A 19771-nucleotide genomic window follows, 5' to 3' on the forward strand; every position below is an offset into this window, starting at 1 on the left:
ATGTACTGCCCCAAACAATGTTACAGTAGGCTATGGTATTTTGTGAATACATGAAACTATAATAAAGTGTTAGAATCTAATATACACATAAACATTTTGCAGAAGTGACTTGGTTAATTTCAATATTATGAACAATTTAGCATCTTCCTTTGGATAACATCTTGTTGAGTTGTCGTTGTCTAGGCGCATCTATCCAAACAGTAGCAGTTTGTAACAATACAGTGTTGCCTTCAGCATTGCATGGAGAAACTGAGACTACAGTATCTGTGGGATCTGATTCATTATTTTTATCATTTGGAACATGTTTTGTTTGGTGCACACAGACTGTTTTATAATGTCTTTTGCCGCATAGATCACACACAATACTGTGCGCTCTGCAGTTACGCGCGATGTGTCTGGGCCCAAGACATGAAAAACATCTACCAAAACGTTTCAGTTTTTCTCTTCTGATATCCACAGTAAACTCTGCGCATTCTCGGGACTTATGATCATGTCTTCCACAGAACAGACAGTCATTTTCTTCATTTGGACTCCATGTATGAAATGTCGCAGCTGAAGCTGTGGTGCCATATGATCGTCTCATTCTGCGCTCCTTCTCGCGCTCCCGATCATGGCGCACGTTCCTTTCTTCATGTTGGAAACTGTCTTTTCTTTGAGTCAGATTAGCTGTCCTCTCTCTGCTTTCCACATCCAATTTCAGAAAGTCCATCAGTTCCAAAGCCACCACATCATTTGCCCTCTTCACTGGAGTCAAATTTAATAATTTATTCATGTGGGCATTTATCACCAAATCTTTGCGGCCAAATCGACTTGTTAACATTTGAATTGCAGAATCATAATTATCATCGCACAAAGCAAAGCCTGCTACCGTACTGGCAGCTGTGCCATGTAGGAATGACTTCAAGTAATTAAACTTGTCTGATTTTGTTAAACTGTCGTTCTTGTGTATGGCCGTGTCATATTGACTCCAGAATCCTTGCCATTCACTTATTTCTCCAGAAAGCTTCTGTATGACAAGTTTGGGAAGTTTGACTGTATGACTGTGATTTCTTTGTCTGTTCTGCCGCTCTGAACCAGCGCTTGAATTTCCATCTGAGCCTGTGCGTGTTGCTTGTTTGATCCTTGTTTTCCGTGTACATATACACATGTACCATCCATATATTCCAGAGCAGTGTTTATTTCATCTTCCAATTCATCCACATCAGTCTCTGCTTCAATGTCTCTGTCATATTCAGTGAGACTTTGTTCCTTAACAACAGTTCCATATATTCTTCCAATACATCAAGGTCCGGTTCCCTCTTCGTTAGTTCCCCATCAATCTTATTTAAAAGTCTGGTTGTAGCTGCTCTTACCCCCCGTCGTATTCTTTTCATTCTGGGAATGTCCGTCATGGTGGTTCCTTTGTCTTTCCTCGCAGCTTCATTCATGAATCGTCTGTTTCATTCTCTTGGTTTCTCCCAGGTTTCGGCACCAGCTTGTAAGTGCAGGAAAGACGATCTCAGACAGTTCTTGGCATTTTCACAATTATTTTCTTTTATTGCCTATAAGTTACAACCTAAGACTTGGGGAAAGGGGAGGTGGAACAATGGATGGATCTCACATGGTGCGCTTGGCGCGCTTCTGGTGCCCAGGTATATACCTGGAGTGCACCCCCTGCTTGCATCAATTAGATCCCATATATGGTCATAATTTGGGTCATGACGCACAGGTGTGATTTCTTCTCCCTGGCCAGCTCAGCCTGCTGGCACAGACAGATTCAACACGTGACAAAATGTCACTGTTCCTATGAACTTTTTTGTTTTAAAATGCGAAAATAATCTCAAAATCAGACGTTACAGCAAAAAGAAGCATGAAAAATCATTACTATGTCAGACGGAATGAGAGATACAGACACCAAATAGGATGTAAACAAAACAGGAAAGTGGAGCAGAGGTGAAATGGCATCCAATAGGCAGGCGTGTCAGTAATGATGTGATCTCTGAGCCGGTGCTCATATGTTGTTGTGGGCTGTGGCGCTGCCAGCTGATGCTTTATTTGGCCTAATGAGCAGCAGGCAGAGGTCAGGAATGTAGCGCCCAATGCTCTGCCATCTCATTACCATACCAAAAAGTGTGTGTGTGTGTGTGTGTGTGTGTGTGTGTGTGTGTGTGTTTACTCATCTACCAGTGTGTGTGTGTGTGTGTGTGTGTCACACTTGCCTGTTACAACTCATATTAATGTGGAGAAGTCTTGCCTCTTCGTATCACAAACACACACACACACACACACCTCCAGAGTCTGACAGACACGTCAGTAATGAGCAGCGAGGAATCAAAGGCAGAGGAGCAACGGCACTCTGAGGAGGGAGTGAGGTGGGGAGGAAGGGTGAAGAGTGAGGTGGGGAGGGGAGGGGTGAAGGCTTTTGCACACCAAGTCCGTATTTTCGTCCGAAATTGACGCACAAAAAAAAAACAATACGACCTCATTTGTGTCAATCATGATTGACACACCGAGTCCGACAATTACGTCCGTCATTTAAGTTTTCAGACGAGGTTCGATTTTCTGCGTTTTTCGCATCAGTCAATAGATTTTTGCGAGCTGGGACCTGTCTGTGTTTTCAGATGACGGATTAAAAAACACGCATACGAAAACAATCGGACTGTGTGTACAAAGACCTGAAGAGTGAGGTGGGGAGGGGTGAGGGGCATTGAGGAGTGAGGTGGGGAGGGGTGAGGGGCATTGAGGAGTGAGGTGGGGAGGGGTGAAGGGGGTGGAAACCAACAGGGGTGGAAGGAAGATTGAAGGCTGGCATGGGGGTCGTCAGACCGCTCGGGAGCTTCTGACAGACTGATGTCGGTACAGCAATTAGTGCTAGGCTCTGGCTCCACTGTCGGACCGAGGTGGGGTGAGGAGTGACGTGGTTTGAGTGAGGTGTGAAAGGTGATGTGGGATGAGGAGTGATGTGGGGATGGGGGTGAGGAGTGAGGTTTGGAGGTGGGGAGGGATGAGGTTTGGAGAGGTGAGGTGGGGAGGGGTGAGGAGGGGAGGGGTGAGGAGTGAGGTGAGGAGGGATGAGGTTTGGAGGTGGGGAGGGGTGAGGTTTGGAGGTGGGGAGGGGTGAGGAGTGAGGTTTGGAGGTGGGGAGGGGTGTGGAGTGAGGTTTGGAGGTGGGGAGGGGTGTGGAGTGAGGTTTGGAGGTGGGGAGGAGTGAGGTTTGGAGGTGGGGAGGGGTGAGGAGTGAGGTTTGGAGGTGGGGAGGGGTGAGGAGTGAGGTTTGGAGGTGGGGAGGGGTGAGGAGTGAGGTTTGGAGGTGGGGAGGGGTGAGGGGAGTGAGGTTTGGAGGGGTGGGGAAACCAACAGGGGTGGATGGAAGGCTGGCACAGGGGTCCGGCCTGGCTGTTGCCGGCGGAGGCATAAGAATTGGCTAAGCACAATTGTACGGAAGGGGGGGGCAGTGGCCTTGGTCTTGCAGCATTGCACTCATTCTGTCAGGCATGATTTGAACCTTTGGTGTGTGCTCTCTTTCTCTCTCTCGCTCCCATTCTCTGTCACTGTTGTTCAGGTGTTGGACATCGTACGTACCAATGTGCGTGCGGCGCTGCAGCGGATCTGGAGGGAGCCGGACGTGGAGACGCTTCACCTCTACCGCCTCTTCAACCGCGTCTTCAACCGCCTGCTGTGGAGCCATGGACAGGGCCTGTGGAACTGCTTCTCCAACACAGGGTAGGCCAGCCAGCTGGGGCAGGGTGGTGCATGGGATGGGCTGTGGATGGATTTTTCCCCCCTGTAACCGCTGTCTTTTCAATTTGCAATTTTGTATGCATTTTTAAACGAGTTTCATGCATTGACTGTAATAGAAAAAGATGGACATAGTGAGTGTGAGTGAGGGCTGTTTTGCAGCGTGGAGATTGTGTTTACGGTCGCCACCATGAAATCTCTCGGAGCCAGAGCGAGGCCGAGGGTGGAATTTGGGTTTGGCCTGTAATTAGTGACCCATCAATCACTGGACACGTAACCTGTCAATCACTAGGAAAACAACCCCGTTTTATATCCATTATATCCCATTAATGACACTATTATTTTGAAATGACCCTAAGGACACAAATTAGAAGAGCCAGCCCCTAGCGGACATGGGAGGAATTGCTGCTGCTACCACTTCCATATTTCAATTGTCATTCTTCAAAATTCAGGGTCATGAAACTTGTACCTATTCAACACCATCTAAATCATCAGTAAAGTAGTGAAATGGCAGAATTGGTGACAGATAAACAAGGGTAAATAACCTAAATACCAATTATGCTGTACAGGTTTCCTGATGACAACCTGATGAAACCGTAAGTAATAATAACATTATCTAGTCAAAGCAAGAACTAGAGCTAGACAGCTTTTCAACAAAATATGACATTGAAACATTGACAATTGGACCATATATCATGGAGTCATTGAGAAGTGGAATTTGATTAGCAGAATGGATATGAAGTCTGATTGAATTGACATGTTTCATGGCAGCTGAAAGAAGCCCTTCTTCAGAATCAACACAGTTTGGAGCCTTCCATAACACCAATCTCTCTTTCATCTTCATAACAAGAAGTTCATGCACCACCACCACACAATCTTCCCATATCCCCGCGCCCAGCACGCATTGGTGTCTATAGGTGTTTGAGTGACAGACGGTTGCAGACATCTTGCCTTTATTATAGACGGCTGGGGAAGCGATGGCAGCAGGCAGAGCTAGACCCTGCTGCGCTCATCTTTTCTAAAAAGCTCTCGGGATGAAAGCTACACATTTCTCTGTTGAGGAGAGGGCGACACATTTTCAAATGCACCGAGTGGTTCCCACACATTTATTACTTCAAACACACACATTTGTGCCCTCACAAAGACGCACACACCCCGACACACACACACACACACACACACACACAGACAGCTGCTGTGCTGGCGGCTTTTCATCTTATCTCTGATGAAGGTGCGACCTTGTTGCGCCTCCCTCTCTCCCCGTGTTCTTTACAGTTCAGTTGCTCGCCGGCCGTGTCTCCCCCGCCACAGAGGGCTCAGAGGGGTTTAACTGTAGTCGCTGCCCACAACTCTCCATTCCCCTCCTCCGCTCCTCCCCGGCTCCCTGGCTTCCGTAGCGCTGGTAATTGAGAGAAAGTGAGAAAGGGAGAGTGAGTGATGGAGATAGATTCAGGGACTTTGTAACAGAGGAAGAGGATGTGAGGTAGACAATGAGACATCGTAAAAAAAGAGAGGAGAGGAACAATTACGGCTTGATGATCGAATAGCCAGATTTTCCCTTTGAGGGGAGTTGGGGCCCGCTGTGGCCCGAGGGGGGATTAGCCTAGCCTAGCCTAGCCGACACATCGCTACCCCCAGCACGCTGCACCCCATGCTGCTTTTGTCTGATCACAGCCTGCCCTGGATGAACCAGCTAGCTGGCTAGCCCGTCAGCCGACCCCTCCCCACGGCGGGCCACAGCCCCTACAGAGATGAAGCCTGTGGGGGGCCCCGGTGTCACGCGGCGACAGCGAAGCGGTGCACCTCAAAAAGCACACTCCAAATCCGAGTGCAACAACCCCCCCTGTTCCTCTCTCTCTCTCTTGTTTGATATTTTATCTAAGGGACTTAACAACAATCAAACGCCCTGCCGGGTATTGTGGGCGCCGAATTCAACAGGCTTTGAAAAAGACTTAGAGGGAGCGATGGAAACACACACAGTTTTGAACCCTTTCAGAGAAAGCACCCCCCGCCTCCCAAGGAGTGAGCGCGCGGAGACATCAAACGCACCACCCGGGGTTCTCTGTCTCAGTTGTTGAAGCTCTCTCACAGTCGGGGGTATGTCCGAGGTTGTAAAGAGGGTTAACTGTACTCGGATTTATTTCATTCTTCCTCTGTGTTTTGTCTGTCTTCCTGTATGCCTGCCGTGTGTGTGTGTCTGTGTCTGTGCATCGCATTAGTCTGATGTACACGTATACTTGCGTACATGGGTTAATATCCAATGCGATGTGTAACTGTAAATTACTCTGTGTGTGTTCCCCTCTGTTCTCCAGTTCTTCGTGGGAGACCATCTTCAGTAAGAGCAGCGAGGTGGTTTCTCCCCAGGAGCTGCAGTGCTGCCGCAGGCTGGTCCAGCTGTGCCGAGACTGCCTGCTGGTCGTCTACAAGTTTGTCTCCGAGTCCCGTGGCTCGCTGACCGGACTCAGCCCCGAATGGGACGACACCAGGTGAGGAGGAGAGAAACCCAACCCCTGCCACGTCCAATATCCGCCGATTTGTTTATTTTTGGATGATTATTTATGACACGGTCTGGTAAAATGAGCAACAAGTAGGCAAATCGCACAAATCAAGACACTTTTTCATATTACGCAAGTTTAGATGTTGAAGAACACACTCAAGATAACAAACACAAAATAATTTCTTACACATTTTCTTTTTAGCAAACTAAGTTTGTTCTTTCATTCAATGATTTTATTTATAAGAAAAAAAGACAGAACACCAACAAAACAACAACCGCTCTATATAAGCCACTGCATATGCATACATGTACAGTACACTTATACTAATATACCCACACACAGGCTATGAAGGGGCTCGAAACCAGGGCTAAGGGCTATTAACTGGAGACTAACTAACTAAGCTTGTTCAGGGCAAACCATGCTAGTTCACCAACTTGCAGGGGGAATTTCTCTGAATGTTGCTTTTAGGAGTACAAACATTGAAATAATCAGATCTTATTCAGCTATTTTCAGATTCCGATGTATGACACATCATTTGAAAGCTTACAAACTGCACTTTCATAATCTGTGAAAAAAGATAAAAAGAAAAATGACCGTGGCCTACTTGTTAGCCCAAACACCAGTCCCTGTCACATTTTTATAGCGTCTCTGCCGCTCCAGATAAGTAGGCTGTACAGTAGGGTGGCTGGGTGTCCTAGTGGTTCAAGAGTCAATCCTGTGTTGTAAGGTCGCAGGTCGTGTTGGTACAGTAAGGTCGCAGGTCGTGTTGCTAAGGTCGCAGGTCATGTTGGTAAGGATGCAGGTTGTGTTGGTAATGTCGCAGGTTGGCCGTATCCCGTCATGTCGTTGAGCAAGGCGCTGAACGGCCACCTGCTCACTTACGGCAAGTCACTCTGGATAAGAGCATCATCCAAGTGCCTTAAACAAATCTAAACTAGAGAATGGTAGAAATGACAGAAGGCAAAGGGAGGGAATTAGCATAAAACTTCAATTAATAGCCCAGGCGTTTATTTACAAAATAGGTAGCCAGACCCCGCGTCTACAGTATATGGGACCTGTGGCAATTTGGGACCTTGTTTATTTAAACCAGTATGAATATTACTTGGGATAAAATATAAGTAGATGTATTGACCATGCCACCTGCTATTTGGTGTGTTTTTCAGTACACTAAAACCCCCCACACATGATTCACGGTAAAACAGCTCTGTTGCCATTGTTTTCCTACGGGGAGAGCGGTGCCTTCTCTATGTGGCAGGGCTATACTTGGTGTTGCACACCGCTCAAATTTGCCACCGTGCGCTGGGCTCAAAGTTCAAATTGTTTAAACTGTGACCTATTTACCACTGACCTTTCTCCTCTCTACCTCACAGTGAGAGAAGAGAAGATCGTTTATCATGTGAGGCAGATTAATTGTCGCATGCTGCCTGGAGCTGCGCACATTCATGAGAAGGGGAAACGCTGGCAGAAAAAAGAAATCGATAATCACAATTCTCAAATGAATTATTGAACCAAACCTGTCGGATTTAGTGTAAAAAATAATCAGAAACTAATCGAAAAAGCTCAGAACGAAAATGTGTTGCTGGTGAACGAATTTCCACTTTAAAGGGATAGTCCACATTTTTTTTTAAATCTAGCTCTATTTGCTACTTACCAAAGATCATGTTGATTGGTAGAGTTCTTTCTCAGCACAATCCATCCTGTTCCTCATAGTAGCTCTGGGAAGTTGGGCAGAAACGAAGCAAAGGTCACTGGGGTCACGCTCCTGTATGTAGAAGCTGACTGAGGATCGCTAAAATTTCATCCACACTGCACACAAAGTAAATTTCAGTGAGCTTCAGTCAGCTTCTACATACAGGACCGTGACCCCAGTGACCTTTGCTTCGTTTTTGCACAACTTCCCAGAGCTACTATGAGGAACAGGATGGATTGTGCTGAGAAAGAACTCGACCAATCAACATCATCATTGGCAAGTAGCAAATAGGGCTAGACTTTAAAAAATGTGAACTATCCCTTTAAATAGCGCATCACTCAGCCCCCCCCATAATTATGCACCTCTCGCATTCACTGTATGTCCCTCGCCTGTATCTTCTTTGTCTCAAATCCGCATTGAAAATGTGACAAAATTCACCAGCTACTTCGTGAAGTGCCTGCCGTCTTTCTGGGTAACAGTTTTCTTTTGACAGAAAGGTTGTTGGTGGAGGAATCTGTCAAGCAGCAACATCTTCCCCGTCCCTGCTGTCACTCACCAAGGCATTTCTTTAGCCTTCATCCTGATCATTTAGCGGGAGACTGAGGTGACATGCCCGCATGCTCAGCAAATGTGATGTCGCAAATGCAAGTAAAAAAATCTGCCATCAAATTGAGACCCCGCGTCTATATGGGACCTGCGGCAATTTAGGACTCGGCTTCTAATTGAAGTTTTATGGTACATGTACATACAAATTGCCTTTCGTGGGTTGTCTTTTTTTCTGATTGATAGACTTTCTATCCAAAAGGAAAGTGGTTGAAAGGTTGAGTTGGTTAAGGCAATATGAACCACTGATTAGCTATCACTTTAGAAAAACATTGAAATAAACTGTTTCCATGTGAAGTGGACAAAACAGAGTATAGTCCGGAACATGGGAATGTATGGATGGTTGTTTTTTCTACCCAGCACTTGAAAATGTACACAAACACACATGCACACACACACAAACATTTGAAACTTTCCGCAACTATCAACATTGGAGACCTCTCAGGAAACGTATTTGCCTCCCTCCTTCGTGGAGCCTTAGAAACACCATCTTCAAAATACCAAAGCCTTTAAAAAAAAAGCGTCATTCTATTTTTAAGGTTGATCCCCGCAGGAGACAGCCGCTAAGGTTTGGAGCGAGTGAACTTTTAAGGCACGTATGCTTTGGGCTGGCAGACGGAGGTGGGGGGGGGGGGGGGGGGGGTGCAGGGAGTGCTGTTAACAGGAAGTAATGGCCCACAGATTAGCGCTCAGGTTAGCCCGCGGCCCCCCGAGGCCTGCTTAATTCAATTAGAGCCCAGATGAGCCCGTGCTGCAAATGACCTTACGAGAGAGGGAGAGAGCTCCTTTTTCCCGGGGCCTCGCTTTACATGATTCATAACTCTTACGCATATTTTAACAGGCTATCACTTTCACCTATAAAAACCTCCGCTGGAAAAAATAAATAAAATAAATCGGAGGGGATTTTCTGTTTATACTACAGGCTTACAGTTGCAGAGCTACAAATGTTTCGAACTAATCTGACGTCTTTGCCTTTGATCGTTTAATCTGTAGCCGAGTTGTTTTGAGGATGGATTTAAGTGCATGGAGTGTAAGAATTCATTAGTGGTTTCTGTGCGGATTTAAAGATATTAGTGGAATAGAATGAGTGACTGGAGCATGCATGAACATTATACACTGTATCCATATGTTTGTAGCAGGTACAGTATCCTTGCGACTCCATGTAAGCGTGCATTGGTGTGTTTCTCCCTCTGTGTGTCTACATGTCTGTATAAAAAAGCCTACCATTGGCTGCTGGACCAGCCTCTGCCCAAGGCTCCACCTCTGCTGTTGCTGCTGCTTCTTCTTCCTCTTCTTCCTCCATCACTTCGCCCCTCGACTCAGCAGGTCTCTGTCTCTGCTCGCTTTAGTTCTGCTAAGCCCCCCGCCTAACAGCACCCACCCCCCCTCCCCATTCACCGCTTCACAGCCATGCCTATGGTTTGGTCCCACCTGCTTAACGATCGTCACTTTGGCTGCACAACCAACATTCTAGCATGACCTCCTCTCCTTTCCCTCACTAGCATTCAAATAAGGGATGCTTGGTTGATTGATCTAAGAATAAGATGGGTTTCGACAACATTGACTACATTTACATGGACTGCAATATTCCAATATTAACCCAATTAAGTCAATGCTTTGAATAAGACTGTCATGTAAACAGCATTTTCTGATGACCTTAACGTCATAGTCAGAGTAAACAATAGTTAAATTAAGATGTGGAGTACTCCGTTCTTAGACACATTACTGAAGTGCATTAGACATAGAAATGTCCTATCAGAGTTTTCACAGCATTTTCCAACTGCTTGACGGCGGCATTATTCACCTTCTGTAGGCCCGCCCACTTGATCCGTTTGTGTTATGACTTCCTGTTCAAAACGCCGGCTGTTTTACCTGCTCAAACTAGAGAATGTCTCTGGTCAAAGCTAGTGGGACTCACTGGAAGCAGGCTGCAGGGATAAGCTCTGTCACAGGAAGTGGCAAGACTGGAGAAGCCTAACAGGAAGTTTACACTTCCTGTTAGTGAATGGAATATTCTATCAGCAACTCATGTAAACACCATCAAAGTATTGTCTTATTTAGAATAAGTTCAATTATTATTATTGCAGTCCATAAGCGTAGTCAGTGATATTTGCAATTGAATTAGTCCATAATGTGCACAATGAATTTGAAGGAAAGAAGACAGCATACAGTAGTATTAAGTACTGTTTGGGGCACTGCTTGTCAACACACCACAACCATTGGGTTAACTTGCTGTACATCAGTCTGCTGCCACATGACGTACTGTACTGTACTGTATGCCTTTCAGTTGATGCAGTAGCCTGATTGCATACAGAACATGTTGAGCATGAGTGGCTGCAGAGGGAAGAGAAGCCTCACCTGCACAGTGTCAGAGCCATGATCACATGACCACCTCACTGAGCTCCACAGCACCGCTCTCTTCTTGTCACAACATGTCCCGTGTGCTTTCATCTCTCCATCAGGCATGCAGGGAACGCCATGAGTACAGTAGCAACCCCGCCACCACTCCTTTGTCCTCAGATAGTCCATTATATTAGGAGTATTTTCTCAGGCTTTGTATGGAGGCTAACTTGTGTGCACAGTATGTATGTGTGAGTGTGTAGGTGTGTGTGCAATGTGCACACACGTGTCAGGTGCCTGTTATGCACATGCCCCTCCTCAGTGACTGACACTCACGTACAGCTGTTTCTCACAAGCATCATCCGCCTGACATGTCCCTCCTCAGTGACTGACACTCACATACAGCTGTTTCTCACAAGCATCATCCGCCTGACATGTCCCTCCTCAGTGACTGACACTCACATACAGCTGTTTCTGTCATGTCCCTCCTCAGTGACTGACACTCACATACAGCTGTTTCTGTCATGTCCCTCCTCAGTGACTGACACTCACATACAGCTGTTTCTGACATGCCCCTCCTCAGTGACTGACACTCACATACAGCTGTTTCTGACATGTCCCTCCTCAGTGACTGACACTCACATACAGCTGTTTCTGACATGCCCCTCCTCAGTGACTGACACTCACATACAGCTGTTTCTGTCATGTCCCTCCTCAGTGACTGACACTCACATACAGCTGTTTCTGTCATGTCCCTCCTCAGTGACTGACACTCACATACAGCTGTTTCTCACAAGCTACGTTTCCATCCAACTGTTCAGCCAGTGTTATGCAAACTTCTGAAATGTTGCATAAAATAAAATGTCAAGTCATTAAGTCAGCTTTTATATTCTGGGTTGAAGCAAATAAATAGGCTTCCTGAATGTCAGAAAAAACACATTTACCTGAAATTTTTCATTTGAGCAAAACCACACAAATAGTATTACTAGTATTACTACTTATTTCAGTCGATACGATACCCGGGCCCTACTACCTACTTCATCTACCTTTTACTGCACACAGCTTGTCCTTCCAATACACACAGGGAAACCAGAGATCATATATTCAGACACATTCCAGTTAATTAACCAGGCACTGCTACGCCTCACCATGGCCAAACCTCAATCTAACTGTGAAGAAGAAGAACTGCTGCGGAGGAGTCAGATGGATAACACACACACTCACTCACTCACTCATGCACACTCACTCACGCACACACACACACACACACACACACCACACACGACTGAACACATGATCTCCTGGCCGAGATAATAATTTGCATACATACATCCAGTACACACACACACATACACACACCTGCACAGCTCTGGCAGCCTGTGGCACATGTTGGAGTGGGTAGTGCCTTGATCAGGTGTGTTAATAGCCTCATGGGTCTTTGCAAAGTCCTTCAGTCTGTGTGGGCAGATGAGACAGATGAACTAGCCAAACGGACACTATAATGACTTTTTCGCTAAGCCTGGAGAAACTTGTCACTAACCAAAGACAATTTTCTCATAATGACAAAAGTTTCAGATCCTGTTAACTTACATCTGTCTGAAAAGTGTGGCGATAATTCGGGTTAATTGGGGTGTTTGGCTGAATGCGGGCTGCAGATAACCTTGAAGAATCTGTATGCCATCTCCCCCTCCATCCTTAGTCATGGTACTTTTGACTATTTTGGTTTTGTCTGTCCTGTTAATTCACTGTAGCGGTTGTGTCTCGATAGAGGATGCAGGAGTGGCATCGACTTGGCCTGTCAGTAGGAACAGGGGCGCATTGTGAATGTACTACTGCTGAGTTTTGCACGTAATGAATGAAGCAAGGGAGTCTCTCTTTCTCTCTCTCTCTCTCTCTCTCTCTCTCTCTGTCAACTAATGGTTTGAAGCGAAGCAGAAGCCCGGGCAGAGGTTTCCCCCTGGCTTTAAGCATGCACGTTGTTGCCAAGATCTTCTGCATGATCAAAAGGAGGAAGAACCTGGAAGATGTGGAAGCAGGGTCTAATTAAATATAGCCTGCAGAGACAGCAGGGCCGTTCGGACGTGAGGAGCGGCCCCCGCCCTCCCCCACATGATTCCTTCTACGAGCACAATATTCTCAAAGTGAATAGCAGAGGAGCTCTGAAGAACACTGCAGCCTCCAATGCATGCATTCAATATTTGATTTTCTTCCCTCTTTTTCTTGCGTGCCATTTCCATGGTTGGGCCTGGCTTTTCAGTGAAAACCTTATGGGAATGGAGGGGAGAGAGGAGAAATCGCTGTGCGAAACCCAAGAACAGAATCTCATCAAATAGGGTGATGGAATGGAATAAACTAGAGAGAGGATACTAAATGGGACGGATCCAATGGTGACACAAAATTATGACATTCAATCACTAAGGGGCACTTTACACGAGGACGGTTTCCTATGGTGACGGGGAATTATTTTATCGTTAGTGCCTCCCTTTTAGACGGCGACGGCGAATTTGGGCTTAGGAAATGACACATTTTGAAACCACCCTCCAGAGTGAAATTCTTGGTGACGCTTCCCGCTGAGCGCTCCATGTAATCGCTTTGAGACGGCTCATTTCAGGAACTCTGACGTGCCTACACACGCGATTACGCCATAGCCGTGTGCGAGTTGGCAACCATTTTCAAAATAAAATGTCACGTCAGTATGAATGAAGTTTGGCAACATTCAGAATTAAGCTACACTGCGGCCAACTTCAGTTACATGTTCATAACGTTACTGCTGCGAGGAGCCGATGGCTGTACCCGGTCGGCATTTAACGTGGGTTGCAAAGGCACGTCAACAGTGTTTTCTCACTGCCAGTAGCCTAACTACACAGTAGGGTTTGACAGATAGCACAGTCAGCACTGCCGGTCCTCGCTGCTCGTTAAAGATTTCCAATAGGCGTTATTCTGATAAACTGGTCACATATGTGTTACGTTCTCACCCGACAAATATTAAAACTTTGAAACAGTTTGGTTTTTTTTTTAAGCTTGAAAACAGCTTTTTGGCAAGTCTAAATGACTGCGGTAGGCGTACTGTACTCTACTTCCGTGTTTAAAACCGGAAAGACGATTACGAAATGACGTCATGCAGAAGCGTCCTTGTATGGGCAAAGAATAAGGTGATCACACTGCCACCTAGCGACCTGGCATGTACATTACGCCGTTTTAAAAATTCAACAGCGCTCATGTAAACAGGGAAAAGGTGTGAAGGAAACGCTATTGTGTCGTTTCTTCAAGAAACTGTCCTCGTGTAAACGGCCCCTAAATGTCTCTTCTGAGACTGCACTTTCAGCTGTGTAAGGCCATGTAGCCACTAAAGTGCTTTTTCCTGAGGCCAGCATATTTTTTGGCACTGTTTGCAATAGGAGCGCTGTGTATTACCGGTACACTATGCTGCAAACGGCAACAGCGTGATGAGATGCTGAACTATTCTGTCTATTCATGTTTGGCGTTTTTTTTTCTGGTCGCCGAGAGTTGAAAAATGTTCAACTTTGGGTAAAACGCTGCGCTCGTCACTGTCATTGTTTACCCAGCCGTCCTCTCACAGTGAAGGGCGGCAAGAGAAATACCTCTGCTTTCTGAGTCAACATGAATTGCACAAGCATTAATTCCACTGCTTCAGAGAGATAGAACACAAAAGCTCCAGCAGCTAGCTGTGTGTGCTATTTTAGTCAACTAGGCATCTCGCACGCTCGATTCCTAGGCAGGCTCACCCGCCCTGCAGCTCGCATATGCAGCTCAGCCGCTGTGCGGCCTCGCCCTGGCTGCTCCTTGATGGCATACTTCACCTGTCCTGGAGCAGGCAACATACAGCTGTCCATGGCTGAAGACGGGGGTCTGAAGCCAGACTTCCACTTCTTTCAGTCTCTGCCCCTGGGACTTGATTTTGCTCTTATGACATCACTGATGACATCATCAGTGGGACTCTTATGACATCACTGATGTCACATCTGCTTTTATGACATCACTGATGACATCACAACCTCCTATGACAACACTGATGGCATCATCACTGGGACTTTGTGTGTGTGTGTGTGTGTGTGTGTGTGTGTGTGTGTGTGCGTGCGTGCGTGTGTGTGTGATGTCACAATGCCTCTGACATCACTGATGACAACATCAGTGGGATGGTATAAGATTGCAGCTTAGCTCTTGTCTTGAACCAAGGAGAGAAGACAGAATGTAGGGAAACAGTGGATGGATAAATCAGAAGGAGGCGGTAATGCAACATAAAGGATGCCAACCAAACAATGGTAGCCTGCTCACCGAGATGTTTCCTCGCCCACAAAGTCTCATGAACCCACATAGAGCGGCGGGTCCAGCATCTCTCCCTACGTGCTTCAGCCTTCCCTTCATCCACAGAGCAAGTAGCCTACTCTGTCCCAACATTTGACTTGTGTGGATATTCTGTTTCATACTGTAGCAACCAATGAAAAACAAACAACAACAACAACAAAACACTGTGCCTCCAAAGCGCTGTCAAGCGCTCCCAGCTCATCTTTTTCAGAAGAGCTCCTGGCGTTTTGGTGGACACAGGGCCCAACAGCTGCGAATGCTAACAGCTCAGAAAAACAATGTCTATAGTGTGTGCTAGTCATGGCGAAGCTTGTCTTGCCCTTCTGTTCTGTGAGGCTTGAGCGATGGCGTTTCAGAAGAGGTGCTGGACCGTGCCCTCGTTCGCCAAGTTCAGCCGCAGCCCGATGTGTTCGACAAGTACCCACCACGGCCCACTTGAAGCTGTTTCAAGGACATTCTCGTTGAACTAAATGAAGTTAATTTGAATCCCTCCTAACTCTCCTGGGTCTGGGGCTGTGTTGAAGCGGATGCCCTTAGCGACAGGCTTTTTTTTCTTTCCGGTCGACTTTAGAAGAAGCTGCTCAGCTAATTTGTCCAAGAGCTATTTCACAAGGAAAGAGGCCTGTCAGGGAAAAGTGTGCTATCTCCCCACCAGCTTAAAAGAAGATATTATTTTCACACTCTGTAATCCTCGGCCCCAGTGGCTGCCTTTTGATTAGATTGTCACATCGTTAACATTTCCACAGGGGCTATTTCTTTTGACCATTGTACTCATTTGACTAATGGTGTATGTGTAGATTTTTATTAGCAAAGATCTGAATTGTGATTGTGGCAATCAGGTCACATCAGATAATCACCCAGTATGGCAAAGTATGTTGTTATGGAAAAGCTCATAATATATAAGTCATTGTTCCAACTGATTCATCTCGAGGCGCTCAAAATGTAGCCTGGTTAAAACGTCCTGATAACGTGATCACATTCTGTTTGGCTCTGCAGATCAGTCTGGACTCCAAGCCGTCCACAGTGCTTTCAGTGGGCGGGAGTACTTGCCTTGACAGACAACTCCTTTAGCCAATCAGCGTCGCCAAATCCAATCCAAATCCACTGGGAAGAACGGCAAAAATGTATTTTCCGCAGAGAAACTCCGCTACTGCATACTCTTGTTCTCGTTTAATTGTTATTGAGTCTATTTCTGTGATAACTGCACTTATGGCTGTTTACTAATGTTAACATTACCGTTCGTTGCTTCGGGAGACGCCACACTGTCATGCCAGCGCCGTCCCTGATTGGCCGGTTACATTGTCAACTATGAGACAGGTCCCTGATTGACCCGTGGACTTTGTCATTTCTGGATATCGCTGGGGGCGGGGCTGGAGGCCAGACTGATCCACAGAATGAAGCAGAATGTGAGGTCACGTGATCAGGATGGTGTAACAGGCTACTCAAAATGCCTCGTGTCTCATGTTTACTAAACAAGACTAACATCTAATGCATCATTTAGTAGACCAGACCCAAACTTGGGATTAACTTCATCCAGGATATGATCATCTCATCTGACATGGCTCTGACAACCACATCTGACTCATATCCAGTAACCAGGGAAGCTAGGCCCCCCTCCTGACTCTATCTCACCCTCACGCTGGTCTCATTCCCAGGTACTGGAACGCTGTTAGCAGGAGCTGCCTCACTGCTCTGTCTCGGTGGAAGGTGTCATAGAAAAGTCTTAGAAAGGTACTGACGTCTATGCCGCGGAATGATAGGTGAGGATCTTCTGTTCATGATACCAAGGGTCAAAGTTGACAAAATTCAGCGTGCGCTAAGAAACTTCATTGTCCTGAAAGAAATTCATCTTCGATCAGTCCACTATGAGGCCCATAAATTATTACTCTACAAGCAGAGAAATATTGCTTATTGCTCATCCAACAGGACTCTTGATTGATTGATTGATTGATAGATATGTATAAATTAATGATTTGTGCATTATATAAAATAATTAATAATATATGGATCTCAACTTTCAAGCCTCCATATTGACAGAGGGACAAATAATGTGAGCAAACCCTATTACAGACACTGGCCATATTTTTATTTATTTATTTATTTATTTGTCTGTTCGTTTGTTTGGGTATTATAAGAGCTTAAACTCACCTGGCCATCGTTAAAATTGCAATATGCAAATGTGAGCTGACCATAACTGGTAGCGTTCACACAGCATTGTTGTTTTAAAAGCTGTGGTAATGTGATTACTGTGCCGAGGGTCACTGCCTCCCTGACCGCTAAACTCTGACTTGTGCATATCTAATCCCCTCATTATGTCCATCCCTCCATGCCTCCCTCCTCTGTGTTTGTGCAGGTATCTGCTGCCAGTCACCTCCCAGTTCATCGTCAAGTGGCCTTCGTCCAGCTTTGGCCGCATCTCCTCGGCCGCGCCGCGCTCCCGCAGCCTCTTGGCTGCCAGGATGGGCCAGTTCTGAGACCAGCCCTGGCTTCTGACACCTCCACCTTCTGACCCCCCCCTAACCTTCACCCAGCCAACCTCCACCTTCTGACCCCCCTTAACCTTCACCCAGCCAACCTGCAGGCCCAGCTACTCCGCTTTGGACGCGAGCAAGTGCGGGGCAGTATTGTACACAGGATGGAGCCTGGACCTTGGCCAAAGCCCCTGCGGTACACCCAAAAAGGCCAGAACATATGGGATAGATAAAGAGTCTTGTTGGGCTTAGTTTAGTTTGGCCCTGCACCGGCCAGACTGGCTACACCCAGACCAACACACCGCCGGTACCCTTGTTCTCTAACCTTACCCCCGTTAATATCAGACAATGGGTTTACACCCATCCCTCCCCCCCCCCCCCCCCCCCACCACCTCTCTCTCATTGTAACCGATGTAATATACCTGCTCACTGTACAGTTACAAGTCATGGTACTGTAAAGGGAAAGAATAACAAATACTAAACAATGCAAGGATTATTTATTTATGTACTTATTTATTTTGTAAGGTATTCCATGAATGCAGTGAATGCTGTCACAGAATGCAGATATGGAATGATATCAACAAACCTATCCCTTCTTTGAGAAAGTGGATGTAAAAAACAACAAACTGCTTACTTTTGAAGGCTATGATCAATTACTTTGCTGATGTCTGTATTTAATTTATTTCATAACTTATAACAGTTTGTTTATACAAGTTTTAACACTCACTTTATGTTGTAGTTTTTGCAGTCAAAAGTACAGTAGAGAGGTGGTGCCTGCCTGGGAAACTTAAAAACGTTTAACTTTTGAACGCTATCTTAATGTTTGACCTGTGATATGAAGTGCAGCACTACTGAGCAACATAATGGGTAGAATGTGACTGTAGTAAGCCAAGCTTCTTTGCTTCTGTGTGAGCGACTTGTAAAGAGCCAAACTGAAGTCTCAGAGAGCATCCTGTTTGTAATATGCACTTTGCAGTACGTCACAGAAAGGGAATTTAAGACGCCCATTGGGGTGTACGTTACGGTAGTTTTTGCATGCATAGATTTTAGTCCCCCATCCAGATGTAGTAAATAGGCAGAGCAACCGCATATGGAAAATACTTGAATTGTTTGTGTTGTCATTAGTTATTGCGTCTTTTTTTTCCTGCACTCAAAAGAGAGACCTCATTTTTAGATTTGTGCTCTTAGGTTCATGGATGTGTTGCATCACTAATGGATGTACGGTACATTAATGATATGAGTTTACGGTGGGGGAGGAGGGACATACAGTACTTTGCTGTATTGTGACTGCCGCGCTTTGCCTGGGACGAGCAGCCATACCTTGTTTTAGCAGCTATGTCCTGTTTCCCTCCCCCATTTTACTGCAGGTACAAGTGCCAGGGCAAACAGAGATGTGCCAGCATTCAGCGTCAATTGGGTTTTAATTAAGTTTTATATATCATGAATTACCGTAGGACTTCCGTTACATAAAGTATTTAAATGTTAATAGGGAGAAACAAAGTGTTATATGTTTAGATAGAATGTGCTCTGTTTACTACCCCATGAGATCAAATACTACTGGTTAGACTTTTAAAGGTGGTAGTGTGCCAACAGATTATTCATTACACTGTACATTTTATCACAACAATCTGAGTCCCTCCAGGAAATTGTGATTTTACAATCACAATAATTAATGCAAATTCATCCAATCTCAATTTCAAAAAATTCCTGTGGAAAAAGTTGCCATTAAGTAGTTTCTTTCCCCCTCAACTTGCAGTTTTTGCCAGTTCCTGCAATTCTACTGCAAACAAATCACATAAAAGCAAATTGCAGCGCAATTTTTGAGAAAAGGCACTGCAAAATAGCAACAATCACACACAAAAACTGCGAAATCTTGGAGGGACTGCGGCAATTCTGTGGTAAAATTGCAAAAAAAAAAAAAAAGTATGTTCTCCCCATGCACTGAATGTCAATTCACAATGCCAAATATGTTTTATTTTGCCTGATTATTATTTTTTTATTTTTTATTTAAGAGTAGTACTTTTTCATTGGAGGTATGAGATTTTTAATTTTACATAGCAATAAAAATGTTTAAACAAACACATTTAATTATTCTTCTCAGTTGTTTTCTTGAAGTATAAATGACT

The 19771-nt window shown here is 45.5% G+C and overlaps 1 protein-coding gene across 1 annotated transcript in view; it reads left to right on the plus strand.

The window, feature by feature from the left end:
• The window catches only part of ttll7 (tubulin tyrosine ligase-like family, member 7), a gene marked incomplete at both ends in the record, with an annotated part of 108096 nt that extends 90448 nt beyond the window's left edge, over nucleotides 1-17648 (plus strand). Inside the window, 3 exons of the mRNA XM_083647301.1 lie at nucleotides 3542-3702; nucleotides 6030-6203; nucleotides 17528-17648. Coding sequence (XP_083503427.1) covers nucleotides 3542-3702; nucleotides 6030-6203; nucleotides 17528-17648 — 456 coding nt within the window. The remainder of the gene's footprint in view (nucleotides 1-3541; nucleotides 3703-6029; nucleotides 6204-17527) is intronic.
• Between the last annotated feature and the right edge of the window lie 2123 nt (nucleotides 17649-19771).

The sequence above is a fragment of the Poromitra crassiceps genome (assembly GCF_964638095.1).
Source record: "Poromitra crassiceps genome assembly, chromosome: 12".
Classification (NCBI taxonomy): Eukaryota; Metazoa; Chordata; class Actinopteri; order Beryciformes; family Melamphaidae; genus Poromitra; species Poromitra crassiceps.